The following is a 27,948-nucleotide window of genomic DNA, read 5'->3' on the forward strand; positions in this document are numbered from 1 at the left end:
CCCAGCTCGCGGGAGAGCCCGCCCCGGAGGAGGGGCCGGCTCCGCCCCACCTCCTTGCCACCTCCCTCCCCCTTCCCTTCCTTTCCTCGGGCCGCGCGCCCCCTCCTCCCTCCTGTATCCTTCCCCCACCCTGTTTGTGTGCCCCTCCCGCTGCGACTGGCTGGGAGGCTTGGCCGCCCCCGCCCCGAGAGGGAGGCGGGGGCGCAAGCCGCGGCGGCTACCCGAGGCTGCGGAGGGGAAAGAGATCCGAGGCCCCGAGGCGGCCCTGCATCTGGCCCGGGCACGCGGGGGCTGCTTCTGCACCCCCAGCCGAGGGCCGCGGGGCCTGGCCTCGTCGCGGGGTGGAGTAGGTAAGGGCGAGTCGCGGGCGTGCTGCGGGACCGCTCCTGGAGAGAAGGCAGGGAGGACCCCAGCCGCTGCCGCCTTCTCTTGCTTCTCTCCCACAGCCCTCTGGAGGCCGGAGAGGCTCCCGGACCGGGGCGGGGGAGGGGATTTGGGCAGGCCAGGGCAGAGGCAAGGAGGCGGTTAATTTAAGGACTTAAAATCAGAACGATTTGGGACCAGGCTTCCCATCCCCCCTCTCGCCAGTCGCTCCTCGAGCCAGGCTGGGGGGCGGGGCGGGCTCCAGATCCCACTGGGACTCTGGACCTTGGAGAGCCGGGGCCAGAGGGAGAGAGGAGGAAGAGCGCCCTCGAACCCCAGCCCTCTCCACCTGCTTCTGAAAAGGGGTGGGGGAGGGGCTTGGTGTTGCGGCCTGGCTGGGCACCTGTGCGGGTGTCTGAGGGTGGGAGGGTTTGGGTGCCCCTGTGCACGTGTGGTAAGTCTGGATGGTCTGGAGGTGTGCATGTGTGTGCACGCATGTTTATGTCTCCTCATATCCCAGTGCCTCCGCCGGTGACTGTGCCCACAGTGGTCTGGATGTGTGCTCCCCACTGCATTGCTTTGCATGTGAGTGTGTGCCACGGTGCCTGTGTGCACTTGCCACAGTCTGCCTGTGAGCAGGAGTGGGGCCTGCTCTCTCCTTAGGTTGAGTCTGCAGTGAAGGACCCAGATGGTTTTCAGGGTGTGGATCCAGGTGCTGGAGCCATGTGTGTGTGACCTTGGGGGGTGTGTGCATGCTTGCAGGAGCCTAAGAATGAGGGGGAGCTTAGAACAGAAAAGGCAGTTGTCAGAGCTGCCAAGAAGCAGCGGACTGGACGCAGTGACCCCTGTGGGTCTTCACCAGGCTATAGTGACTACTCTGGGAACTACAGATGTTGGGCCACAGCCCCAGGTGTGGAGAGCCAGAGCCTCTGCCTTCTTGGGGGATTCAGGGGGCATTCCTTTATTCCCCAACCACAGGGACACCTCCAGCTGGCTCCCCATCCTTAAAATACCTCCTCCACCTGCTGGCAGATGTCTCCTGGAAGCACTGAGCTTAGAGTTTCATTTCTTTGGCCTGTAATGCCATCTACTAATATCCAAATCTTCCTCCCCCATTTCTGTAATTTCCACCTTCTCTGCTTTCCTGCGTGTGGATTTTATATGGAAAGAGGGAGAAAGAGCTGCTGGGCCCAGAAGGCCAGGTGGGAGGGAGAGAAGATGCCAGGGGCATGGTAGAGAGTTGGGGGCAAGGGGAATGACCATCGAAAACCAAACTCTGTGAAATTCTCAATTTTGCCTGATCTGAATTTAACAGAGAAAGAGACCTAGAGAGGGAGTTTGGTGATATCCACATACTTGTTTCTAGATTTAGGGAATATTTGTTTTTGGAATATTTGTAGTGGGAAAGTGGGTCATGGTTGTGGAAAGGTAATTGCCAACCTGCCTTTGAATTCCCTGGGCTTTCCTACCTCTCTGGTAGCCCACCACACCCTTTATTCATTCATTCAACAAATACTTACTGAGTGCTACTATGGGCCAACCTATGAATATTATAGTATTGGTATGACATTCCACTCCCAACCAGAAGGAACATAGTACTGAAACTAAGAGCATGGTTTTTGAAGTCAGTCAAATGGTACTGACTGACTGGGTTCAAATCCCAGCTTGTCACCGTTTCAGTTATTCACTGGTGTATAACAAACCTCTCCGGCATACAGGGGCTTAAAACTACACTGATTTATTACTTATTATGGTATGTGGGTTGGCTGTGACTGTGGGCTCACTTGGCCCTTCTCAGGTGCATACAGTTGAGAGAGACTGGCTGGAAAGGAACATCAAGATGGCCTTTCATCCTCCATCTTGGCCTTAGGCCTTAGGGCCTTTCCACACACGGCATCTAAATCACTCAGTAGTCTAGCTCAAGTTTTCTCCATGGCAGCTGGATTCCAAGAGGAAGTATTCAAAGAGGATAAGGTCTGTGGAACTGCTTATCAAACCTCTGCCTGCATCAGGCTTTAATGTCCCATTGCCCAAAGTCACACGGCGAAGCTCTGAGTCAGTGTGGGAGAGGACCGCATAAGGGCAAGAATACTGGGAGGGATGGCTCATTGGGTGCCACCAAAGCGACAGTTTGTTAAGTCACTTACTGGCCTTGGACCAGTGATTTGGCCACTCTGAGCCTCAATTTCCTCATCCTAAAATGGAGGTGATACTACGTACTTGGCAGCACTGTCGTGAGAACTAAGTGAAAACGATGTTGTCTCACCAGAATAACTAGTAGGTCAATGTTCCCTGCTTTGATTATTAGACTGCAAGCACCTTGAGAGCATTACTGTCTTAGTCATCTTTGTGTCCTCAGTGCCTGGCATGGGCCTTTGTGTTCAACATCTTTTTGTTGGGTGGATAAAATAGAATGAAGCAGACAAGTCCTAAGCCTTGGAGCTCTGCTAGAGCGACAGTGTTGAGAAGACACAGCAAGTTCTGACCTCCCAGTGGGTGACTTGCAGAGTTGCAGAAGCAAATGTTATTCAAGGTGATTCTCGGATTGATTTAATTGTAACCAAATTCACCCAGTTCCATGACAATGAGTGGTGGAAATCACCTTGGTTACATAAATCAATCAATTCATCCTCCATTATTCATTGTGATTCCTCTAAGAATATACTGAGGTCTAATGTGTGTGTGGAAGGTGTGAGGATGAGTCAGTTGCATTGCCCCTGCCCTCCAATATATGTGAAGGGTAGGATCTGATGTGCAAACAGGTCCATGACCATCCAGTATGTGATACTTGTTACCATGTGTGAAGAGCTATGATGAGGAGTGATTCATGTTGTGATGTGACTTGAGCTGGAGGAGCGGGTAGAAGGCCGCATGGAAAGGGTAGCATCTGAGCTGGGCCTGCAGAATTCACCGATTAGAGGAGGTAGTCCCAGGAAGAGGGACCAGCATGGGCCAAGACTCAAGGATATGACATCACATGGCACTTCTCAGTGAAGCTAAGCCCCATAGGGCTCACTAAGGATGCACGTGGGAAGCATAAGCTAGGGCTGACAAGGCTGAGTGGTGGTCAGATTCCAGTCAGCCTTGAGGGCAGGCAAGGCAGGGTGGCCTTTACTTCTTAGAAGATGGCCTGCCTTCAGAGATGTTTTATAAGAATTAGAGTGACATGACTGGATCTCTTTTTGAGGAAACCATGAGAATTCAAAGCTGGAGGAGTTAGACTCCAGTTAGAAACAGTATCAATGTCCAGATAGAAGAGGATAATAGGAAAAGGGCTATAGGAAAAGCAACAAATAGAGTCAAATATTTAGAAGATAGTATTGACAAAAATCAGCAACTGATGAGATCTGAGGGGGACTTTGAGAATTCAGAGATGCGTTGGGGGTTGCACGCAGGGTGCCAAGTAGACAATGAGCATGTTAGTCAAGATGGGAAACAGGAGGAAGAAGCAGGGTTCAAGGGGAGCACTGTGGTATCATGAGTTCACTATTGGTCATATTAAGCTCTCAGCCGCCTACATTAAAATATCATCCATTTCGTCTTCCCTACTTGCTGCTTCTAAGAAACACTTTTAAAAAAAGAATTGCTATAAATTACAGGTCTGAGGCATTGAGTTATCCATGCCTCAGGCTAGCGGAAGTGATGGTATAGATTAAAATTAGGTTATCTCTAAGAAGCATTTAAATATGTCAGGTGTCTTTCATTTTCAATACTGTCTCTGATTCTCCCATGCAACCCCCTTCCCTTCACGGCTGAGCTTCCTGCGTCTACTCACTGTCTACTCACATCCTCACCTCACTCTCTTCTTAACCCACAGCAGCCAGGCTCATCAAAGTGGCCCTCTCTAAAGTCACTAGTGGACCTTTTCCACCTCTGCTCTGACCGAGTTGTCAACTCCTGTTGTTTACACTGTTTTCTCTACTCCTTCCCACTCCTTCCATCCATGACGTCCTCTCTTCCTGAAGGTTTCCTGCCAGAATTCCCATTTCTGCTGCTGGTTCTTAGGAACTTCTTGGTTCTTCTCCCTCCTCTGCCTCTCTGAGGGTCCACCTTTCCACCCCTGCTCTCCTCTCTCTGCACCCTCTCCGTGGTCCTGTTCATCCACTTTTGTTTTTAGGCTTAAATTGCCAAAATTGTATTTTCAGCTCCATATTGCATATTGCAAACTATGTACCAAATATCTCTATTTCCAAGGCCCACTGGAACCTCAAACTCATGGAATCTACAACCAAACTCACTCTCTCTCCCCCAAACCTGCCCTCATTCATTTTCCCTCCTTACTGAACCTCATCCCCATCTACATAGATGCTCAAAACTCCAAACCTGAGCCTGACCCTTGACTCCTCCCTTTCGTACCCACCGCAGTCATTCTGTCACCAAGCCTTCTCCCTTCTCCTTTCTTAATTGTTCCCAGATCCATCCTTCTCCCAATTTGCACTCCTGCTACCTTGGCTAACAATTTCCGTGTGTGTTCCTGTAGCCTTCCTCCTGACGTTGGCCCTCTGTAGTCCATTCTCTAAACTACATCTGATTAAGTCCTTGCCATCCCTTCATTCCACAAACATTTACTGAGCACTTAGCGGGCATTGTTGTTAAGTGCTGGAGAAATAGCAGTGATGGAGAAAGATAACGTCTCTACCCTCATGGAGTTTACATTTTCCTTCCCTGTGAGAGGTATACTCTTTCTCAGTTCCTTGCCTTTGTACGTGCTCTTTCTGCTGCTCAGGATTGTTTCTTCCCCTCCCCAACCTTATAATTGCCCTTCCTCACCTGACAACTCTATTTTGCTCTTCAAGAGTCAGCCTGCAGTGGAGGCTAACACAACATTGTAAAGCAACCATACTCCAATAAAAATTAATAATAAAGAAAGAGTCGACCTAGATGCTACTACATCTGGGGGTTCCCCACCCCCCCCCCCAGTTCCTCAAGCTAAGTGTAGAATTCTGTGCCAGTCTCTTGCATAACATTTATCTCATGACTACACCATCCAATCCCTTAGTCTGTCCCAGATCACAGGCTGCTTGAAGGCAAGGATTGGATCTTGTAGGTCTGTGTGTCCTCAACATCCCTAGCACAGCACCTGGTATAGTTCATGGCACAGAGAGGTACTCAGTAAATGTACGTTGAATGAATTCATGTTGGAATAGTGTTTAGGAGAGAATTCTAGGTTTGAAATACAGATTTATAAGGGTATTAGTTAAGACTTTTGATTGCAAATGACAGAAATCCAACCCAACCCAGAGTATTATTTATGTACCAATTCATATAACTGGAAAAAAGAGGGATGAGTGGATCTTGGGCATAACTGTACACAGGTTCTCAAAGGTGGGTGAAGGACTTCCCTGGTGGTGCAGTGGTTAAGAGTCCACCTGCCAATGCAGGGGACATGGGTTCAAGCTCTGGTCCGGGAAGATCCCACATGCCACGGAGCAGCTAAGCCCGTGCGCCACAACTACTGAGCCTGTGCTCTAGAGCCTGAGGGCCACAATTACTGAGCCCGCGTGCCACAACTACTGAAAACCTGCATGCCTAGAGCCCGTGCTCCGCAACAAGAGAAGCCACCTCAGTGAGAAGCCCACGCATTACAACAAAGAGTAGCCCCTGCTCACTGCAACTAGAGAAAGCCCATGTGCCTCAACGAAGACCCAACGTAGCCAAATAAATAAATAAGAAAAATATTAAAAAAAAAAAAGTGGGTGAAGACTCTCTAACTCTTGACTAGGCTTCACTCTGAGTGTTGCCACATTTTTTCCCCACCAGTCATGGGTTTTCTCCATGTCATGGGTGGAGGTTGCAAAAGGCCTTAGACAGCTTCATCATCCCTAGCATGTGATCCCAGAGAGTCAAGAGGACTCCTCAGTCTTTCATATAAATTCTCAGTGAAGGATTCAGTTGGTTCAGCCTGAGGAATCATTATGGCCAAGAAGATGGGGGTACAGTGATTGGTCAGGTCTGGGTCCACCCTACTAGGATTGGCAGCCCTGTCAGAACCACATGGAGTGGGGAGGGGCAGCTCACCAAAGAGGAGATGAGATGTTGCTATTACCAGAAGGTAAAGAAGACTTGCTGAGCAGATAAAAATAATAATGTTCACTGCAGGAACTCTTAGTGACTACGTGGTAGTGGAGGCCATGAAAATGCAAGACTGTCTGTGTTTCTGGCAGAGTCAACATGTGAAAATGTGACAGTAGACAGGAGCCAGAGAAGGCACACATCTGGACATGGTTGGTCTTATTTGAGAGGAGATGAAACTCACACACTGGAAAGCCTTAAAAAAAAAAAAAAAAAAGCTAATGCTTCTGATCGAGTTTTCTACCCAAAGAAAACAACCTTGGGCTGGACTTAAAAAAAAGTAGACTTGGACTTCGCTGGTGGCTCAGTGGTTAAGAATCCCCCTGCCAATATAGGGGACACAGGTTCGAGCCCTGGTCTGGGAAGATCCCACATGCTGCGGAGCAGCTAAGCCCGTGTGCGACAACTACTGAGCCCGCCTGCCACAACAACTGAAGCCTGTGTGCCTAGAGCCCGTGCTCCACAACAAGAGAAGCCACCACAATGAGAAGCCCGCACACCCCAACGAAGAATGGCTCCCACTCGCTGCAACTAGAGAAAGCCCGTGCATAGCGACAAAGACCCAACACAGCCAAAAACAAATAAATTAATAAATTAAAAAAATGAGGTATTAATAGTATTGACTGGGGACTGGAGTCCCTGGAATCCCCCTAGATTTAAAAAAAAAAAAAAGTAGACTTGAGATAGGTATCTGAGATGGGGGAAGGAGATAACAGGTCCTGAGGATGGCAGGGAGGCAGGGCCAGGCTGAGAAGGGAGGCAGGTCTTCGGTCTGCAGAGGTTGCTGATTTGGGGAGACTAGAAAAGGAAAATCTCTGACTGTTCTGTCAAGGTGATCACAGTACAGGATTGTGATGGAATTTGAATAGACAACACTTCTATTTTGCCCTTTCCTTCTCTCCCTTCCTCCCTCCATCACCTTCTTGCTTGCGTTCAGGCAAAGCTTCATGCTCATGCTGAGAAGGTGGGTAGATCTAGGCAGAAATATTCCTAAGAATGATTCATAGTCATTCCTCAGCTCCAGCAGATGGAGGGAAACTGTGGGGTGGGCTGGCCTCAGGTGAAGAGCCACCTGGATCCCAGAAGCCCCTTCCTTCCTCTAGCTCGCACATCCACACTTAGGCCTATACCCCCAGGCCTCCCCCTTCCCCTGCTCTTCTAGAAGCCTGGCTAGCAAGGTGCTAGCAAGGTGTAGGCAAGATTCCCCCACAGGAAGGACCAGTGTTTAGCTGAGATGGACAGGCATACACAGGCGCTCAGAAACCCGGCTGAACGTGCATGAAGAATAACCCTGTTCCTGAACAGTTGTGTGTGTGTGAACCAAGTTCTCCTTATAATATATACCTGATCACTTTGCCAACTTCCTCAGTTTTATCTATAGCCATTAGTCTATTCAGGTTTTTTATTTCTTCTTGAGTCAATTTTGATAATTTATATTTTCCTAGAAAAGCATTCAGTTCATCCAGATTTTCAAAAATTTGGGCCAGGAGTTGTAACTGGTAGCATTTCAGTAATTAAAAAAAAATCTCTGTGTCAGTGGTTATATCCATCTTTTCATTATAGTGTTATGTATTTGTTTTCTTTCTTTTTCTCTTTGAATAGATTTGCCAGAGGGCTATTTATTTTGTTGGTCTTTTCAGAGAACCATCTTTTGGATTTACCCCTCAAGGCTACTGTTTGAGGGGGTTTTTTTCCTCTCTTTTTTTTTAAATTTTTATTGGAGTATAGTTGCTTTACAATATTGTGTTTCTACCGTACAGCAAAGTAAATCGACTATATGTATACATGTATCCCCTCTTTTTTTGGATTTCCTTCCCATTTAGGTCACCACAGAGCATTGAGTAGAGTTCCCTGAGCTATACAGTAGGTTCTCATTAGTTATCTATTTTATACATAGTATCAATAGTGTATATATGTCAATTCCAATCTCCCAATTCATCCCACCCTCCCTTTCCCCCTTGGTATCCATACGTTTGTTGTGTATGTCTTGTCTCTATTTCTGCTTTGTAAATAAGATCGTCTATACCAATTTTTTCAGATTCTTGAGTGTTAATATACCTAAAAGATGGTGATGTTAGAACAGTGACTAATATTTAGTTTTTTAAAAGAAATTTAAGTCCCTATCTCATACATACTAATGTACTTTTAGATGAAATGATACAATAACTTGGATTTGCTCAAAATTATCCAGTGACGGAGGAGGTGTGAGCCGGAGAACAGTGTACAGATGAAAAAAACTGGCCACGAGTTGATAATTTCTGAAGCTAGATGATGGGTACATAGGAGTTCATCATCATTTTCTCTCTATTTTGGAATATGTGTGAAAATCTCCATAACAAAAAGTTGGGTTTTTTAAAATCCTTGTTTCACCATGCATACCAAAAATTTCTAGATGGATGAAAACTCCAGTGTATAAAGGAAACCACACAGCCTGAAATATTTGCATGCTACCAGTCATTGTCAGTTATAATATTATGGTTATTTGTTTAAAGCCCTTAATTTAAAAAATGTTCTGGACTTTTTAAAAAAGGAGATCACAGGGCTTCCCTGGTGGCGCAGTGGTTGAGAGTCCGCCTGCCGATGCAGGCGGCACAGGTTCGTGCCCCGGTCTGGGAAGATCCCACATGCCGCGGAGCGGCTGGGCCCGTGAGCCATGGCCTCTGAGCCTGCGCGTCTGGAACCTGTGCTCAGCAATGGGAGAGGCCACAACAGTGAGAGGCCCGCGTACTGCAAAAAAAAAAAAAAAAAAAAAAAAAAAAAGAGATCACAAAGTACTAAAAGTTTATATAATCCTTGGATAGGGATGGACTTCCTAAGCATGACAACAAAATGAGAAATCCTAAAGATTTTACTGAAGGAAACTTTAAAGCTTTAGTATATCAATAAAGACTGTAAACAAAAGTAAAAGCTAATCAACACACTCGAGAAAAATATTTGTAGTATATAAATGACAAAATATCAATATTATAAAAAGTCTTCAAAAATCAACAAGAGGGCTTCCCTGGTGGCGCAGTGGTTGAGAGTCTGCCTGCCGATGCAGGGGACACGGGTTCTTGCCCCGGTCCGGGAAGATCCCACATGCCGCGGAGCGGCTGGGCCCGTGAGCCATGGCCGCTGAGCCTGCGCATCCGGAGCCTGTGCTCCGCAACAGGAGAGACCACAACAGTGAGAGGCCCGCGTACCACCAAAAAAAAAAAAAAAAAAAAAAAAATCAACAAGAAAAGATGAATGTTCAGTATAAAAATGAGCAAAGTAGTACATAGTCAAGGCACCAAAAAGATATAAATGACCGATAAATTGTGAAAAAATGTCCAGCCATTAGTAATCAAAAAAATGCAAGTGACACAGCCAGGCCATTTTTCAAATGGGCAAGAGTACATCAAGGCCAAAGCATGAAGCTGTGGAGTTTGGCTGCAGCCGACAGATGATCGGCATCATGGAAGGATCGTAAGCAGGAGCTATGTCTAGTCAGAGGCATCTGGTGCCTGATATAGGGCGGTAGAGAGCTGTGAGACCAAAGGCTGGACTAGCAGTCCAGGGGTCAGGGGAGCACAAAGCATGAGAAGAGAACAGCTGTGTTGAGAGAATTCAAAGGAGAAATCAGCTGGTCTTGATGGCTAGCAGACAGCCAAATCAAGGTGGCCAGGGCTGTGGGGTGCCTGGGAGGACAGTGGCACTGTTGAGGGAAACAGGGATGCTGGGGAGTGGGTCAGGGAAGTCCAAGGTTTGTTTTTTGGTGCTGTGGGTCTTTGTGGTAGTTTAGAGCCTCATTACTGGCTACCAATTCAAATGATTTAATCTACAAAAAAATTTGCTGCCTCACACAATTGACAAGTCCTGGGTTAAAGTGTTGGGCACATCTGGATCTGGGTGCTCAAGGGATGTCATGAGGAGTCTTTTTCTTCTTCTCACCCAGAGAGAGGACAGAAAGGGCCACCAGCAGCTCCAGCCTCACACTCTGCCGGCTGAGCACAGGTCTAGAGTGGCTGTATTGGCCTGGCCTAGGAAACTCACCCAGTACGGAGGGATAACTGTGACTGATGAACAGGCCAAGGTCACATGAGCTCCCCTGGAGCCTGGGGGTGGGGTCAGCCCTACCCAAACAACATCGACTCAGAGTGGGGGGGAAACGGTTCTCCAAGGGAAAACTGGGGTGTCTACCTACAAAGGGGGACTGGAGTTGAACAGCAAAACCAATAAATGTCCACTACCTTCCACCTCTGTCCAAGATCTAGACAGATCCCCCTTCTCGTATAATTTTAAAACTTTCTCTGTTTCTCATAATGCAATTGTCCCTCACAAAACTTAAAACACACTTGTCCCACCTCCGGAAGGAGACGTTCCAAGTTCTCACCACTTACCATGCCCAGCCCCAATTCAAGATCTTATCTGTCGTGGTACTGAGCTAGCCCCTCATGGTCTTTCAATTTATGGCCAAACTACAATGATGGAAGAAAAATTGGATAACTGAAAGAACAAAACCCTCCCAGTTGAAGAGGGGAGGTGAGGGAGAACGCTCAGGGGTCATAAGTCCATAGCCCAGTCCACATGCTTGACCAGTCGGCGTGAATGAGGTTCCCTGGCCCACCTATCGGCTGCTCTGGTTCTGCTGTCTCGGAGAGCATCCCTTATCCTTCATGCTCTGTGGCCATGTGCAAAAGGGGCTTTGAGGGGTCACCTCCCATGCAGGTTTGGGGGTGGGAAACTTTAGGGGCTGAGTAATCCCTGGCCTTTGTTTTCCAGGTTTGTGGGTTTTTCCTGGCAATACAATCCCTTTAATGATTAGAAAGCTCTCAGTCAGTTCGTATTCAGCCATCCCCAGAGCTATTAACCAAACTAGAGACCTATTGAAAGTTATAATTCTTTATTTTTATTTTTTTGCGGTACTCAGGCCTCTCACTGTTGTGGCCTCTCCTGTTGCGGAGCACAGGCTCTGGACGCGCAGGCTCAGCGGCCATGGCTCACGGGCCTAGTCGCTCCGCGGCATGTGGAATCTTCCTGGACCGGGGCATGAACCCGTGTCCCCTGCATCGGCAGGCGGACTCTCAACCACTGCGCCACCAGGGAAGCCCGAAAGTTATAATTCTTGAATCAAGTCCCTGGTGATGCTGTTGGGGGAGGAGGAGGAGTTGTCTCTTAGCAACAGGGCTTGATGCTCTGCCTGTCCCAGGAGCCCATGATTCTGTGGCTCTAGCTAGGCCTCTGCCGCAGGGCAATGCAAACTCCTAGTCTGTGATGAGAGGCAGAGTTTCGTTTGCCCCTTCTCCCTCAAGCTGCATCCCACTGGAAGGCTACTTGTATTGGAAGCAACGGTTGCCTCTGTTGAGCTGGGAGGGCACAGCAGGAGGGGTTCAAGAAGGCCTGAGGAGTGAAGAACCTCTCAGGCCCCAGGTTTGTCTCCCTCTGCGTTTCCAGCCTGCCTGTCTTTGCTTGAGCTGACTTTAGCTAGAAGCAGAGAACTGGCTCTTAATTATCTGACTCTCAGCCATATTGAATTACTGGCCTCAGGCAGAAAGGGCCTCTCTGGGCAAAGGAGCATTTTCTTCCTCTCTGCTTTCAGATGGGCCCCTTTTAGCCAGAGTGTGTCTCTTTCTTGTTGGACATTTTTCTACAAGTCCCCTAAAGTTCCAGCCTTGGTAGGAACATCTGAGCTCTAGAGGCCGTGGGAGAGTTTCATCAGCTGCTTTGCTGCTGTGTAGCAGGCTTCACCGACTTCTGAGCAGGGGAAGCATTATGGTCCCTCTTCAGCTAATTCCTTCTAAAATTTTTTCCCCAAAAATTTGACTTCTGATTCTAATTTCTGAGTTTGCAATTTTTTCTGGTGCAGATAACACAGACCCAACTCCAACTGGCTAAAGCAAAAGGAATTGATTGGCTCACACAATTGAACAGACCAGGATCTCAAACAGTGTGAGGAATCTCTCTCCATCTCACTTCTACCTGTCTGTGTTGGCTTCATTCCCAGGCTTCATTCCCAAAGGAGGCAAAGATGGCCCTCACAGCTCTGGCCCTCCCCATCAGCTTTGAAACCTGAGCCCAAAGAGGATGCTTTCCCCAGTAATGCCAGAGAAGTCCCGGAGAAATGACTCATTGACTCAAGTTGGGTGATCTGTGCCCATCTCAGGACTCTGATTGGCCAGGCCTATATCACATTCTTACCCCTGGAGCAAGGGTGAACCATCAACCCCCACCCAGACCACATGGACTGAGAAAGTGGGGAAGGAAGGATGGTTCCCCAAGGTCAAAGCAGGGTGCTGTTGCCAGGGGGATGACTGGGTGCTGGGCTGGCAAAGGGAACAGGCATCCACCCATACATCCATGTGGAAAGCCAGAAGGCAAACGGAACTCAAGAGTAGGTCAGGATGGAGAGGTAGGGCTGAGAGTCAAGGCTTAAAGATGTGAGTAAACCAGACTGTGGGAGTGAACCAGAGAGAGGCAAAGGGGGCTTGAAGGCAGACCTCCCATCAGGAGATAGGAAGATTAGGAAGACAGCAAGAAGAAAAGGTCAGAGAACCCAAACGGGGCAGCTTCATGGCAGCCTATGAACATGGAGTGGTCAGTAGTATTATCCAAGGGACGAAGTAGGTGAAGACCCTTGATGACAACTACATTGTCTGATTAGCAGGTGGTCTGTGACTTGAAGAGCACAGTGATAGCGGAGGTGGTTGAAGCCTGGTAGCAGGCAGTTAGGAAGAGGAGGGCAGTGAAGAATAGGGTAGGGATCCCACAAGGCAGGGGAAGGGTGACCGGAAGCCAGAGATGAGGGGGGATGGGCAGCAGGCATTCAGGGTGACCAGGAGTGGGATGCCAGGAAGGGTGGTGACTTGTGCCAGAAGGAACCTGGAGAAGACAAGTATCATGGCCGTTGAGGCAAAGGGCAGAGCAGGGATGGGAGGGAGTGGGACAGAAGCAGGAACGGGAACAGTGACATACATAGGTATCATCAGGTGAGGTGACATCTTGGTCACTGCAACATGGTACCAGTAGTCCAGCTGGCCTAATGAGTGTGGTTTGCAAGACACGAAATAAGCATGTTTTTTGAGATGTAATAAGCTAGTACATATAGTACACTAATCGTAAGTGTACATATGTGTAAACTGTATAACCTTACATATACACCTGTGTAACCACCACTCATATCAAGATAGAGAGCATTTTCAGCATTACATAAAGTTCCCTCCTGCCCCTGCCCAGTCTGTATAGGCCCCAGGGGTAAACTCTCTTCTGACTTCTGTCATCATCAATTTAGTCTGTTCTTGAACTCCATATGTGTGGAATCCAGCAGTATGCAACCTAGTCTGGCTTCTTTCATGCAGCATAATATTAAATGGATTCACCCATGTTGTTGCACGTACCAGTAGTTCCTTTTCTTATTGCTGGGTAACATCCCATTATGAATATAACACAATTTATCCATTCTACTGGTGATGGGCACTTCGGTTATGTCCAGGTTGTAACTATTATAAATAAAACTAATGCTTTTTTTTTCTTTCTTTCTTAGAGAATTCTCATTCTTTCTCACTCTCATACATGCACAGCCCTCACAGGTACTGGAGCAGGCCAGTCCCTTCTGGGAGGTCTGGCCATTGGTCTCCCCTCGCCTCTCTCTTCTGGGCACGTGTTTTCTGGGGAAGTCAATTTTGTCATGGGTGGAGGATACGGGTTGGAGGTGGGGAGGGATACCAACCTCCTAAGGCTTGCTCCCTCTCTTCTAGCCTCCTTGCCCCTGGCCGCCAGCGCCCTGAGTCTGCCTGACCCCTCAGGGGGGCTCGCCCGCAGCCCCCCATGAGCGCGCCCGGCTGACCCTCAGGGCGGCCGCGGTGGAGCCCGGGAGTCGCGGGTACGGCGGGACCATGGCCTCGCTGGACCTGCCCTACCGCTGCCCCCGCTGCGGGGAGCACAAGCGCTTCCGGAGCCTGTCGTCGCTGCGCGCGCACCTGGAGTACAGCCACACGTACGAGACGCTCTACATCCTCTCCAAGACCAACAGCATTTGCGACGGCGCCGCGGCGGCCGCGGCGGCAGCCGCCGCCGCCGCCGCCGCCTCCGGCTTCCCTCTGGCGCCTGAGCCTGCCGCCCTGCTGGCCGTGCCAGGCGCCCGGCGCGAGGTCTTCGAGAGCACGTCCTTCCAGGGCAAGGAGCAGGCGGCCGGGCCGTCCCCCGCGACGCCACACCTGCTGCACCACCATCACCACCACGCACCCCTCGCCCACTTCCCTGGCGACCTGGTGCCCGCCAGCCTGCCCTGCGAGGAGCTGGCTGAGCCGGGCCTCGTGCCCGCCGCCGCCGCCGCGCGCTACGCGCTCCGCGAGATCGAGATCCCTCTAGGGGAGCTATTCGCCCGCAAGTCCGTGGCCTCCTCGGCGTGCTCGACGCCGCCGCCCGGGCCTGGCCCCGGGCCCGCCTCTGCCTCGCCCGCGTCTCCCTCGCCTGCCGATGTGGCTTACGAAGAGGGCCTGGCTCGCCTTAAGATCCGCGCGCTGGAGAAGCTGGAGGTGGACCGACGGCTGGAGCGGCTGAGCGAGGAGGTGGAGCAGAAAATCGCGGGCCAGGTGGGCCGGCTTCAGGCCGAGCTGGAGCGCAAGGCGGCGGAGCTGGAGACTGCGCGGCAGGAGAGCGCGCGGCTGGGGCGCGAGAAGGAGGAGCTGGAGGAGCGCGCTTCCGAGCTCTCGCGCCAGGTGGACGTGAGTGTGGAGCTGCTGGCCTCGCTCAAGCAGGACCTGGTGCACAAGGAACAGGAGCTGAGCCGCAAGCAGCAGTGAGTGGCCCGAAGGGCCTTGTGGGTGGGTGTGTCCGCGAATGTTCCTGAGTAGGTGACCACGCGTGTCACTGTGCCGCCGCCACCACCGTGAGTGTGGCTATGTATGTGCCCAAATTATATGGGATCTGTGGCCACTAGCATGTAATGGTGGTGCGCGTGTGGCCAAGAGTGTCATGAAGGTGTGTGTTTAGGACTCTGAGTCCATGGCAGTGTGACCGCGTGTGTAAAGATGGTTTCTCTTCCTTATCTGACCTCCTACCAAGGCCAGTTCCTGATTGTGACACCAGATCGTTTTCCCTTTTGCCTACTCAAAGACATGGCTCAATTCTCCCTTCTCCCTTTGCCCCCGTCAGGTTTTCCCTATCTACTGTATCATTACTGAAAACATACAGACATACGGTCCTTTCTCCACTCTGCCTAACCCTATCTCCCCCTTAAGCTACTACCCCTTCTCTCCTCCTTACAGAAAAACTCCTTGAAAATATTGTTTCTACTCCTCATCTTCAATTTCTTTCCCCATTTTCTCTCTTGAACCCACTCTGATCAGTTGTCCACCTCCATCACTATCCTCCATGTCGTAAATGACCTTCATGTTACGGAGGCCAAGTCATCATCTTACTTGCCCCATTGGCAGCATTTGACACAGCTGATCCTCGAAACGCCTCTTTAACTTGGCTTCTAAGACACTCTCTTTGGAATTACCGTCTGTCTTTCTATTGGCTTCTTTTGAGTCTTCTTTGCTGGCTTCTCCTCATTCCTCTGGTCTTTCAGTGTAGAATTATGAAGAACACAGATGTTATTTATTTGTCCCCGTTGTGATATAAGCTCCATGGGGGGCAGGAATTTTTCTCTGCTTTGTTTACTGATGGGACACCCCAACACCTAGAATGGTGCCTGGCACCTAGAAGGTGCCTGTAAATGGTGAATGGATGCATGAACAACTGTGAATGCACTCGAGAGTAAATACTCACATGACTGTTAAGTGTACTGTGTGTCCGTGCAACTCCTGGAGGTTGGTGCAACTATAAGTGTGCTTTTCTGAATCTGAGAACGTTTCTGAAAGTGTGTGTGTTTGAATGTGTTGGTAGGACTGTGCCTCAGACTGTGTGCCTGTGAATGAATGGGATACGAGTACATGTACATGAGCGTGGGGGGCTGTCTGCTGGGCTATGTGGACTGTAAGCGTGTGCCCGTGAGCGTTTCTGGAGAGGGGAGGTGACTGTGTGTGACTGAGCACGCCTGTGAGTCTTTCTGTGGGGAGCAGCGGTGTCTGGTTGTGTGTTTGGGCCTGGGTTGGTGGGGTGTGCGTGTATGACTCGGAACATGCGCTTGCATTTTTGTGTGTGCCGTGGTGTTGTGTGGGGCAGTGTTCCTGGGTGTGTTCTGTGTGTACCCACGTGACCGCGAGCGGACCCTGCGGCCAGCTGTGCCCCTGTCTCTCCCTACCGCTCAGGGTCTCCTCCGGAGGGTGGGTGGGCAGCCAGGCCAAGGCACTGGGGTAAAGAGACTGCTCCGGGCCCAGGGAGGTGGTGCAGATTGACCAGTTCCTGAAGGAGACAGCGGCGCGGGAGGCCAGCGCCAAGCTGCGGCTGCAGCAGTTCATCGAGGAGCTCCTCGAGCGGGCCGACCGCGCTGAGCGGCAGCTGCAGGTCATCAGCAGCAGCTGTGGCAGTACTCCCAGTGCCAGCCTGGGCCGCGGAGGTGGGGGAAGTGGTGCTGGGCCCAGTACCCGGGGTCCAGGCAGGACGGTGAGTGCCCACCTGCCTTTCCTCCTCCACCTGCACACCTGACCCCCTACAGCCATGCCTCACACATGGCCTGACAACCCCCCGCCCCATGATGCTCCGTGCTTCCTTCTTTGGCTCTTCCCCATAAGCAGATTCCAGGCCTGAAGTTGGGGTCCAGGAATAGGGGAGACCCTCTGACAGCAGACGTGCCAGCCCTGAGGCTGTAGTGAGATACCATCCAGCAACCCCAGTCCTCAGGCAGGGGTTTGCCTCTGCCCATCCCTGCAAATGAGAGCCCAGGAGCCACAAGCCGGGGTCTGGGGTGCTTGGTGGGTGTGGGGAGGGGGCTGGGGAGCCTGCCTCTCTGGGCTGTCTATCTGTCTACTTGTCCATCTTTCCCAACTGTTCTCCTTCTCTCTTCTCCACCCCCCCTTCTCTCCATCTTGTACCCTGTTTCTCCTGTTCCTTCTCATCCTCTGGCCTTCTCTGCCCCCTGCCCTTCCCTCCCACTCTGGGGGCCCACAGCGAGAACACCACGCGGGCCTGGCCATGCCTAGCACGTATGCAGTGTCACGGCATGGCTCCTCTCCCAGCACAGGGTAAGCCGCGGGCCTGGCCCGCCCCACACAGCCCACCCTCCCCCTGGAAAGATCCACTGGCTCGCTGGCTGGCTGGCCCATCTGGGCCGTGGCTTCCCCTTCTCCCCCCGTCCTCCTCGGGTCACCTCTGTCTGGCTTTCCACACTCAGAGGGGACTCTTGGAAAGTAAGGTGGGTGGGTTGCCCTTGGCCAGTGGTGGGGTGGCATGGGGAGTTCAGGCAGGCCTAGGACCCCTTGCTCCTCACCACCTGGTCCACCCTACCCCAGGGCCTGCAGTCGCATCCCAGCTGCATCCCAGAGCTCAGGCTGCTATGACAGTGACAGTCTGGAGCTGCCCCGGCCAGAAGAGGGGGCCCCTGAGGACAGTGGCCCCGGGGGCTTGGGCACACGGGTCCAGGCTGCCAACGGCGGCTTGGAACGGGCCCAGCCCCCTCGCAGCTCAGGCCTGCGGCGCCAGGCCATCCAGAACTGGCAGCGCAGACCTCGCCAACACAGCACGGAGGGGGAGGAAGGTGACGTCTCGGATGTGGGCTCCCGAACCACCGAGTCAGAGGCTGAGGGCCCCTCGGATGCCCCCCGCCCTGGGCCTGCTATGGCTGGGCCGTTGAGCAGCTGCCGGCTCTCTGGTGAGTCTCAGGAGGGGGACTGAGAGGCCAGTCTTTCCATGGTGCTGGGCACTCTCGGGACATGGGGCTGAGGCAGTAAATCTCCTGGGCTTCTGCACCGCCTTTCGCCTTGCCCCAGACTTCCCACAATGAGAATGACAAACTCGCTCCCGCACAGGGCCCAGCAAGTTTGGAGCAGGAGCTGCTGGGACAGGGCGGTGATGTAGCACAGGGGCACTCAGGTTAGGTATTGCACAAGGATGCCACAGCTAAGGGGGTCCCTTCACATGACATTCACAGGAGAGGAGTTGAGTGTTCAAACTGAAGCCTGGACACAGCAGGGTGAACCCTCTCCTGTATCCACACAAAGCCATGTGCATATGTGAGTGGGTCAGGGTCAAGAGGCTGGAGAGTTCAGGTCAGGGTGCATGGCTGTGCCTTGGTGACTGCTCTGGGCAACCTCTCGCCGGCATTCTGTTCACAGATGCAGGGTTTCTGTCCAAGCCCCTTCCTTCTCCAACCTTGACTCAGTCACCTCATCTGGGGGATGACTTTGGACTATGTGATGATATACGACCTTAAAAAGAAAGCTCCCTTGAGGAAGGGCCACCTTTTTCTAATTTGCAAAATTAAGAATGAGGGTGATGCAGAGGAGGGGGAAGCAGAGGCCCTTTGTCCCTCCTCCCAAGTTGCTGGTCCCCTGGTATGGTTCTGTCATGCCCATTCCTCCTGCAGCTCCTACCCTACCCCAGCTCCCCACCCATACCCCACACTGACCTTTGACCCCATGATATTGTGCAGCCCGCCCTGAGGGAGGCAGTGGGCGGGGTCGGCGAGCTGAGAGGGGCAGCCCCTCACGCTCCAATGAGGTCATCAGCCCGGAGATCCTCAAGATGCGAGCCGCCCTGTTCTGCATCTTCACCTACCTGGACACGCGCACACTGCTACATGCCGCCGAGGTCTGCCGGGACTGGCGCTTCGTGGCCCGCCACCCTGCCGTCTGGACACGGGTGCTGCTTGAGAATGCCCGCGTCTGTTCCAAGGTGCCTGTCCCTGCCTGCCGCCCTGCCCTCCCAATCACCCTTGCTGTGAACCCACCTTTTTCCTGGCAGAGTCTGGCCCCGCAAGTTCTGGTCCTTGCAACCTTTTCAGCACCCCGGCTCCAACCTGACTCCCCGAAATGCTCTTGTGAGGCCTCCTATCCTGGGGCTGGTCCACCTCCAGCCAACCAAACTCAGATCCCCTCATCCCCAGGTAACCCCTCTCTCCCTGCAGTTCTTGGCAATGCTGGCTCAGTGGTGCACCCAGGCGCACTCGCTGACACTGCAGAACCTGAAGCCCCGGCAGCGGGGCAAGAAGGAGAGCAAAGAGGAGTATGCCCGGAGTACCCGGTGAGGCCACGGTGGGTGGGTGGGGGCTGCTTCTGGGCTGCAGACCCAGAGTGATGTTGGGATGCTTCCCAGAGGAGGAGCTGGCCACACACAGTGCCCTGACCTCTTGGCTATCCCCAGGGGCTGTCTGGAAGCAGGGCTAGAATCTCTGCTGAAGGCAGCTGGGGGGAATCTGCTGATCCTGCGCATCTCCCACTGTCCCAACGTCCTCACCGACCGTTCGCTCTGGCTGGCCAGCTGCTACTGCCGCGCCCTGCAGGCTGTCACCTACAGGTGGGTCCGCACCGCAAGAAGCAAGGCCTCGGGCCCCAGGGATCCCTGGACTCTGCATACCCTTCCCCCAGGGCTCTTGGGCAAAGGGACCCAAGAGCTCTGTGGCCCAAGGGAAAGGAGCAGAGGCCCTCAGAGTTGGTGGCCCCAGCTTTATCTTTTCAACAGAAGCGCCACGGACCCGGTGGGCCATGAGGTCATTTGGGCCCTGGGCGCAGGCTGCAGAGAGATTGTCTCCCTCCAGGTGGCGCCACTTCACCCCTGGTGAGCCCAGGCATGGGCGGGGAAGGGCAGGGTTGGGGCTGGGTGTGGGGCTGAGGGCTGAGCAGATCTGGGCCCATTCCATATGCAGTTTGGGGTGACAGATTCACATTCATCAGTCTGTGTCTTTAGGCGACAGGAGCAGGGCTTCAGAATCAGACATGGGATCATGTCCTGGCCGGCTAGCAGTGTGACTTTGGGCTACCCAGTCGTGCCTTAGTTTCTCAACTGTAAAATGAAGGTGGTATTAGATCTGTCGATCTTATTAGGACTATAGCTGGCTCAAATGAGATGTGTGCATAAAGGCTACAGAGCCCACAGTGGGCTATTTCCCACACTAGCCGGCAATAGCCAGGTTTGTTTGGCACATGAAAGGCAGTTCAGGGAGGTCATCGTATAATGTAAAAAAGAGCTGGTTTTCTGAGAATCCAGGGTGTGAGATCATTCATCGCTTTACTTGGAATTCCTCACACATGCCAGGCTTTTTCACTCCCTGTGCCTGCCCTTCAAGCCGCTCTCCACGTGACACCTCCTTCCGGGTTCCCCCAGTGTCCTGTCACTAACACCCTGGTAGAATTTGTCACTGCTCCCCTGTCTCCATTCCTCTGAGAGGAATGGCCCCTGCTGTAGTCCATTTTACAATAATTTCTCTATATTTCAGTCTACACCAGACTCATGTTTCTAAGGGCAGAGGCTGTGAATGTCCATTTCTGTATCCCTGGTACTGAGCACGTGGCAGATGGTGGGCGATTGTTAAGTGATGAAGTGTTCAGGGAAGGAGCAAGTGTGGTGTGAGTGGTGGGCAGGGCCCAGCGAGCAATGAGTGTGGAAAGGAAGGTTTGGGCCAAGGTCAGAAGGCCTTGCCTAAGGGGTTTTAGATGTTTGCATTTTGTCTAGAAAGCACTGGGAAGCCACTGGGGGATTTTAGATCTTAAAAAACGGGATGACGTCAGACTAGGAATGTTCTGTGTCATCCCCCCCACTGCCCACCTCTTGGAGGCAGGGACCATGTCTCTGTGTCACCACTGTGTCCCCAGGGCCCAGCTCAATTGTTCTTGGTCATGACAGGCACTTGCGAAGCTTCTGTTGAATGACTGAGTGAAAGGATATGGGAGTGAGTGGCTGGCTGTCAGCAGCCGCTGGATGAACTGACAGGGAGACTAGTTGTAAACTCAGATGAATATGGATGGTGGTCTGAACTGTGGGTTGAAGAGTTATTCAGGAATCGGAATCTACAGGTCTTACCAGGAGGTGAGGGGGAGGAGTCAGGGAAGATCCCAGGTTTCTGACTTGAACAGCTGGGTGGTTGGTGGGGCCTCGCCTTTGAGGGGCGGGTCCTGACAGAGGAGCAGGCTCAGGGTATCATGCAGCCAGGGGCTTCCCTGACAGCCCTCCCTCCACCCTGTTCTCCAGCCAGCAGCCCACGCGCTTCAGTAACCGCTGCCTACAGATGATCGGTCGCTGTTGGCCCCACCTCCGGGCCCTGGGGGTCGGGGGTGCTGGCTGTGGGGTGCAGGGCCTGGCATCACTCGGTGAGTCTTTCCTTGGGACTGGGGTAGGGGGTGATGGGAAGCAGGCGTGGATGCAACACTGAAATCCCAGAGGGACTCGGGGCTGCAGCCTGGGTGGTGGCAGGAGGTGACCTGGGGTTGTTTGTCAGCAGGACCTTGCCTCTTCTTCCCTCTTCCTAGCGAGAAACTGCATGCGACTGCAGGTCCTGGAGCTGGACCACGTGTCGGAGATCACCCAAGAGGTGGCGGCTGAGGTCTGCCGGGAAGGCCTGAAGGGACTGGAGATGTTGGTGCTCACGGCCACCCCTGTCACCCCCAAGGCCCTGCTGCATTTCAACAGTGAGTGATGGGTAGCGTGGGGTGGGGTCCCAGTGTTGCCTCTTACCATGTCTTGTCAGTAAGTAGCATAACCGACTCCCTCTCGCTCCTAGTCAGCAAACACCAGCACTGGGGTCAGATTGACCAGGGTTCTAGTCCTGGCTTTGCCACCAGTGCCTTCTGAGGCCAGTGTGGCATTTAAGGCCTGCCAGCATCTGACCCAAATGGTTCAGTGATATGTATTGCCCTGTGCTCTGTCCACGTTGGAGGCATGAGCTGTTCAGCACCATCTACCATCTACCCCCACACGAGCCTCCAGCCAAGGGCAAAGGCAGAACAGATGGGTTCTGGAACTGGCTGACCTAGGTCTCAGTTCTGGCTCTACTGATTATTAGCTGTGTGACTTTGGGCAAATTACTGTACTTCTCTTGGGTTCTGTATCCGCATCTTTTTTTTTTTTTTTTTTTTGCGGTACGCGGGCCTCTCACTGTTGTGGCCTCTCTCGTTGCGGAGCACAGGCTCCGGACGCGCAGGCTCTGCGGCCATGGCTCACGGGCCCAGCCACTCCGCAGCATGTGGGATCCTCCTGGACCAGGGCACGAACCCGTGTCCCCTGCTTCGGCAGGCGGCCTCTCAACCACTGCCCCACCAGGGAAGCCCTGTATCCCCATCTTTTAAGCTGACTTCTAAACCGAATGAGTGGGAGGATTAATGAGATAATGTGTGAGCCCCCTAGAACAGTTCTCAGGGGACTCACACACACACCTCCGCTGGCCCCTGCCTCCCTCCAGCCCCTACTCCCCTCCCAGTCATTCCTCCACCTTCATTAAGGACACAGGTACCCAGCTGGGGCTGCACACGCCCAAGGGTAGACCATCATCCGGGACCATTTGGCCCCTGGCAGGACCTCACGTCCTGAGCACTGAAGGTTCCTCGACCTTCTTATCATCTCCAGGATCCTCTTCTTCCCCCAATTCAGCCTCAGGGCCCCGCCCTGGACTAACCACCAGAACTAACTGCTTGGCCTCCAAAATCATAACCTTTAGAATCCTCTCAGCCTCCTGGCCTTCTTGCTTCTCCTCCCCTGACTTCATGGCAACATCCAGTCCCTTAAGCCCTCTGCTCCCCGCTTATTTGTTCCCTGCCTCCCCCCTTCCAGTGCTCCAGCTGAGATCCGTCAGCCTAACCTCAGCCACTCCGTCCTTGTAATTCATTTCCACATGCCCAGACCATAGCACAGCGGTCTCCTCTGCCAGGGAAGTTGCTAGAGCCCCTGCACAACTGGCTGTTGTCCACTCGTCCTCCCAGAGTCCACCACAGCCTCTGCTCTTTGACCTCACCCTCCACCTTCTCCCCTTGCCCAGTTGAGTCCGGGGCAGCATGGATCTGCTCCCAGTGCTTGGCACACGATTGTCTCTCAGAGGGTTCTGATTCTGTTAATTAGTAAACAGATCAGGCATGGGCCCCCATCTTACCTTTTCCCAGGCATCTGCCGGAACCTCAAGTCCATTGTGGTCCAGATTGGGATTGCCGATTATTTCAAAGAGCCCAGCAGCCCTGAGGCCCAGAAGCTGTTTGAGGACATGGTGACAAAACTCCAGGTGAGCAGCTGTCTCTGAGGCTGCCCAAGACCCCCAGTGGCATCCCTAGGTTGGGGTTGGTGACCTGGGTGTTTGAAGGGAGGGCTCCACCTGTCTGCCCTGAGGGGAACTAACGCAGGTTTGGTCCGCAGGCCCTACGGCGGAGGCCCGGCTTCTCTAAGATCCTGCACATCAAGGTGGAAGGCGGCTGCTAACCCGGGTGGGGGGCGGCAGGGCCCCTGCCAGCCCCACACCAGGGCACCCTCTTTGGACCTCCAGAGGGACCCTGATTTGTACTAGACCTTTGGAGGCCTAGTGTTATCCCTGGCTTCCGGGGAGGGGTTGTCAGTCTCCTGTCCTGCTGGGACAGTGGAGCAAGAGGCCTGACCCTGAGCACTGCCTCTCCAGGGCAGGGGCTTGGACAGCTGTCCCCCGACTCCCACCCCAACCCCAGCTGAAGCAGCTTTCTGGGCCCAGTCAGCGAAGAGCTGAGTCCCACCAGCACTTGGTGTCGTCGCCCTGAAGATCTGCAATAACCACCAGTGGCGCCTCGGCCGCTCGGGCTGCTGGGGCAGGCCTCCCCTTTGTGAGGTCCAGCCTCCTGGTCAGGAGCCTCTGTTAAGCTCCAGGCCAGAGGGTTGCTCCACAAGGCAGCTCGGACTTGGCAAGGAGGGCTCTTCTCTTCCCCCTGCCGTGTCCCAGCCTTCTGTGGGGCACCCCCTCCAGGCAGCCCGCTGGGGCTCTGGGTCCGTATTTTCCAGGGATAACCCTAGGGGTCTGGGGATGCGGCCAGCCGAAAGTGAGAGGTAGGGGGTGCAGCGAGGTAGTGGGGTGGGCGTGGAAGGGCAAGACGTTCGTCCAGAACTTCTCCCCAGGACATCGAGACCACCCCTACCAAGGTAGAGAAAACTTCGAGTTTTTATTGCTGTAGAAAAGACAAGATCCCTCCCAGCCACCACATACCCACGACACACCAGAACTAAATTCAGAGCTAAAAGGTGCATGTTTCTATAACTTCCACCAATCCCAAGTCTCTGGGAAACGGTGTCAGCAGTTCCTGTCCTCCAGGAATGTACTTCTAATCCGGGTGCTTGGGCAGGAATCTGATGGTCTTTGGGTCCCCAAGGCTGTGTGAGAGGGAATCACTAGGCTGCCCTCTGTGCTAGGGCCTGGAGGAGTCCAGAAGGAGGGTGGTTTAGTTTGCTTCCTCGTCTGGCTAGCTTGCTTAAAGATGTGGCTTTGGTAGGGAGCCAGACCCATGGGGCCAAGAATGAGGAAGAGCCCCCGCCTCACTGGACTTGCCTCCCTCCTCAATCTCCACTGGCCTCACAGGCTGAGGGCTGTGTTGGGGGTCTTCTGCCAGGGGCAGTGCTGGGACCTGAGCCAGAACCACTGACTTAAAATGCAAATGGGGGCTTTCACCGACCCTTGCACGGTTCCCAGAGGGCTAGGTCCTGGCACTATGGCTCTAAAGACTCAGGTCTCCCCAGTTCCGCCTCTCAGGACTTCCACAGTGGCGCAAAGGCCGTGGGTCCTGCCAACCTTCATTTGGAAAGTTCTTTCAAACATTGATCTAGGTCCATCTTAGGGTTTCCTTCTCTCCTGTTACAGGGTGGGCTCTCAGCCCTAATCATTAGGCCACTGGCCCTGGCTGGGGCTGGGCTCCTCTAGTTTCTCAGTCCTTTCCAGAAACCCAACTTTCTGCCGCAACCTGGCACGGACATCAGCCCTGCTCTGGGTTACCCTGCAACGAGGCGTCCAGAGCTGGGACCCCACAGGATCAGAAGTGTACCCAGCTCTCCTGGCTCCCCACTCAGCTGTGTCCTGGCTGTTTTCATTGTTGATGATTTTCCTCCCGTGGCTTGTTCGGGCCCTGCCCTTTGAAGACGCCAAATACCAAGGGTGGCATGTTGGCAGCTCCTTGTCCAGTCCTGCACGAGGCCTTGTCTGTGTGGCATCCCCACCCCAGAGCAGCTAGTTCCATTGGCTCTTACCTCCTCAGCCCTGTCCCCAGGAGTCATGAAGGAGAAGCACAACTTTCCTCTGTTCTGGGGCCTGGGACGGAGGTGGAGGTCCACTCGGCCTGGTTGCCCTGGGTGTGTCTGTTCTGCTTTGCCAACTGCATCCTCCCTCCCTAGCCCCTGCCCCCTGTGACCCCAGGATGTCTCCCGGACAAAGCACAAAGGGATGCCCTGCTTGGCCTGAGCCTGTCCTACTGAGGGGCTTTTTCTGCCCTAGGTAGCCTCCATCCCTGAATACAAGGCTTTGGGCAGTTTCTCCCTGGGAAGATGCCTGCTGGAATGCCTGGCATCAGTTCTGGGAGAGGTCAGGGTGCACAGGCAGCAGGCTTGAGTGGGAGAAAGGTGGTGCTGAAAGGCCTGACGGTTGTCGTAGGTTCCTTCTGTGCAGTAGCGCCGAGCACCACCGGCACTGGGGCAGCAGAGTGAACGAGACTCCTCTCTCCTGCTGGTGGGGAGTTTGCCTCTCAACAAGTATGGCTGTTTCCAGGAAACCCACCAAGCCCCCCGCCCTGTATTTTCTAGCTGAGTGTGTGAGGGCTGTGTGGGGAGCATATTGCACAGGTCCGTGGGAACGATGGGTCACAGCCTGTACCGCTGCACACCTGGGGCTGACAGACTTGCGTGCCCTGGCCTTCATATGTGCCCTGAGAACTGGCGGGTTTGCGGGCTCCCCACCAGCTTGATGCTATTTTTGCCTCTCCTCAGGGGATGAGCCCTGCTGCTGAGTGGAGAGCTTTTGTTCACTTGGTCACTTCTCTGGCAAGCACACAGCTAGGGCTGAGGGTGGGGAACAGGGATGGGGAGGGCCTGGCCACCCCCTAGGAGCACCTTATCCCTCACTCACCCACAGGAGAGCCCTCTTCCACATCTCACACCTTGATGAGATGCAAAAGAGGAGTATCTGTGAGAGCAAACCAACACAGGCCCTGCTCCAGGGGTCCCAGCATGTGTAGAGGCCCCATGGGTGATGGCCACTTGGTGTCCTTACCACCTCTCCTTGCCAGCCCAGCGCCTGGGAGGCTTGGGGTATTTGGCTTGAGTGTATCGTGCTTTATTCAGGCTGCCTCCCCACAGCACTGGCAGGGAACAAAGGAGATGCTGTATCTGCATCCCTGAGGGAGAGAAAGTGGGCTACCCAGAACCATGGCTTTTCACTGGCCAGGAGACCACCTAAGGACCAAGGCAGCTCATGGTTTCCTAGTCCCATGAGAGTGGAGTTTGAGCCAGTCCCTCAGCAATTGCTGGGGGGGAAAAAAAAAAAAAAGCGCCACCTCCTTCCCAAGGCCTGCTGCTCCAAGGTTTGACTCTGTCCTTTGCCTTTGGGTCCTGCCTGTCCCCCTGGTCCTGGTCTCTAGTCCTCTGGGCTGCCGGTGGGGAGCTGCCCATGCCCCAGTCCCTCTTGGGCGCCAAGTTGAAGATCTTTCCAGAGGGACTATTGGTGCCAAAGACCCAGTTCCTGGTGGACTTGGGGTGAAAACAGGAGAGATGGTGACTGGGTGCAGGGCCCAAGTGCCCAGAGGAGTTAACTCATACCAGTGGGATCTGTCCCAGCCCATCAGCCCCTGATGAGTGCAACTTCCCTCCCCCAGGGGCCTGGCACTTCTCTTTTTACCCCTGGTGGCTGTGCTTTCTCACCCAGCCTTGTCCCAGGCCCCATTTCTGTATATATTGCTGTGTATTGTGTGTGTATTTATTCCCGGACAAGTGTGTGCATCTACAGCCTTGCCTGAGGATAAGGTTTAGGATTGGGTGAAGATCAGAATACCAGGGCCAACTGAGGCAACCAGCTCCTAGTCTGACCCCAACCCCTTGGGACCCTGGCCAGTCCCAAGACTGCCCCGACAATCAGGCAGGCTTCCCCGCCACAAGTCCGAGCCTTGTCTGCCACTGCTGGCAGGGCCCCAGGCCTCAGCTTTGCCCTGGCAGGGGTCTTGCATGCAGGGGCAGACTCACCTCATGGCTAGTGCCAGTAGGCCTGGCTCTAGTGAGCCCTGCTGGCGGGGACCTCCACAACTGGCCCCAGGCTCTGCCTTCCCTGCACAGCCAGGCTGCAGTGGGCCTGAGCTGGGAGAATGGAGCTTCCCTCACCCCGAGCACATCAGGCAGAGGGGTGGAGAGCGTTTTTTGGTTTTGTTTCCGAAGTGGCGCCAGTACCTCCAGCCCCTAGGGGGCCTTCCCTGGCCACACTTTTCTGCCCCACCCACCCAGGCATCACCATCCCAGCACTTTGCCCCACATCATCCGTAGATGCCCTTTGCTGAATGTACCCGAGCGTATGTATTTAAAAGGACTCAGATGGGCATCAGAATTTGTGGCTCTGTATCCAATAAAAGATGGTGAAACTGGAATCGTATCTGCCTCAGGGAAGTAAATGGTAGGTGGCCACATTTCCCAGTCTGTCACCAAACATTCCTTCAGCTGAAATGCACTGAGGTAGGAAGGAGGTGGATGATCTGAATGGCATCAGTG

The 27,948-nt window shown here is 53.4% G+C and overlaps 1 protein-coding gene across 1 annotated transcript; it reads left to right on the plus strand.

The window, feature by feature from the left end:
* The first annotated feature begins 89 nt into the window (after positions 1-89).
* On the plus strand, positions 90-27,821 carry FBXO41 (F-box protein 41). Its single transcript, XM_033838387.2, has 13 exons — positions 90-350; positions 14,151-15,193; positions 16,719-16,944; positions 17,449-17,522; positions 17,790-18,148; positions 18,929-19,170; positions 19,403-19,518; positions 19,639-19,791; positions 19,957-20,052; positions 21,463-21,581; positions 21,741-21,899; positions 23,364-23,479; positions 23,611-27,821. Exons 2-13 carry the CDS (start codon positions 14,289-14,291, stop codon positions 23,671-23,673), a joined length of 2,628 nt encoding a protein of 875 aa, XP_033694278.1. The 5' UTR covers positions 90-350; positions 14,151-14,288; the 3' UTR covers positions 23,674-27,821.
* The last annotated feature ends 127 nt before the right edge of the window (positions 27,822-27,948 follow it).

This window comes from Tursiops truncatus, chromosome 14 (assembly GCF_011762595.2).
Source record: "Tursiops truncatus isolate mTurTru1 chromosome 14, mTurTru1.mat.Y, whole genome shotgun sequence".
NCBI classification, from domain to species: domain Eukaryota; kingdom Metazoa; phylum Chordata; class Mammalia; order Artiodactyla; family Delphinidae; genus Tursiops; species Tursiops truncatus.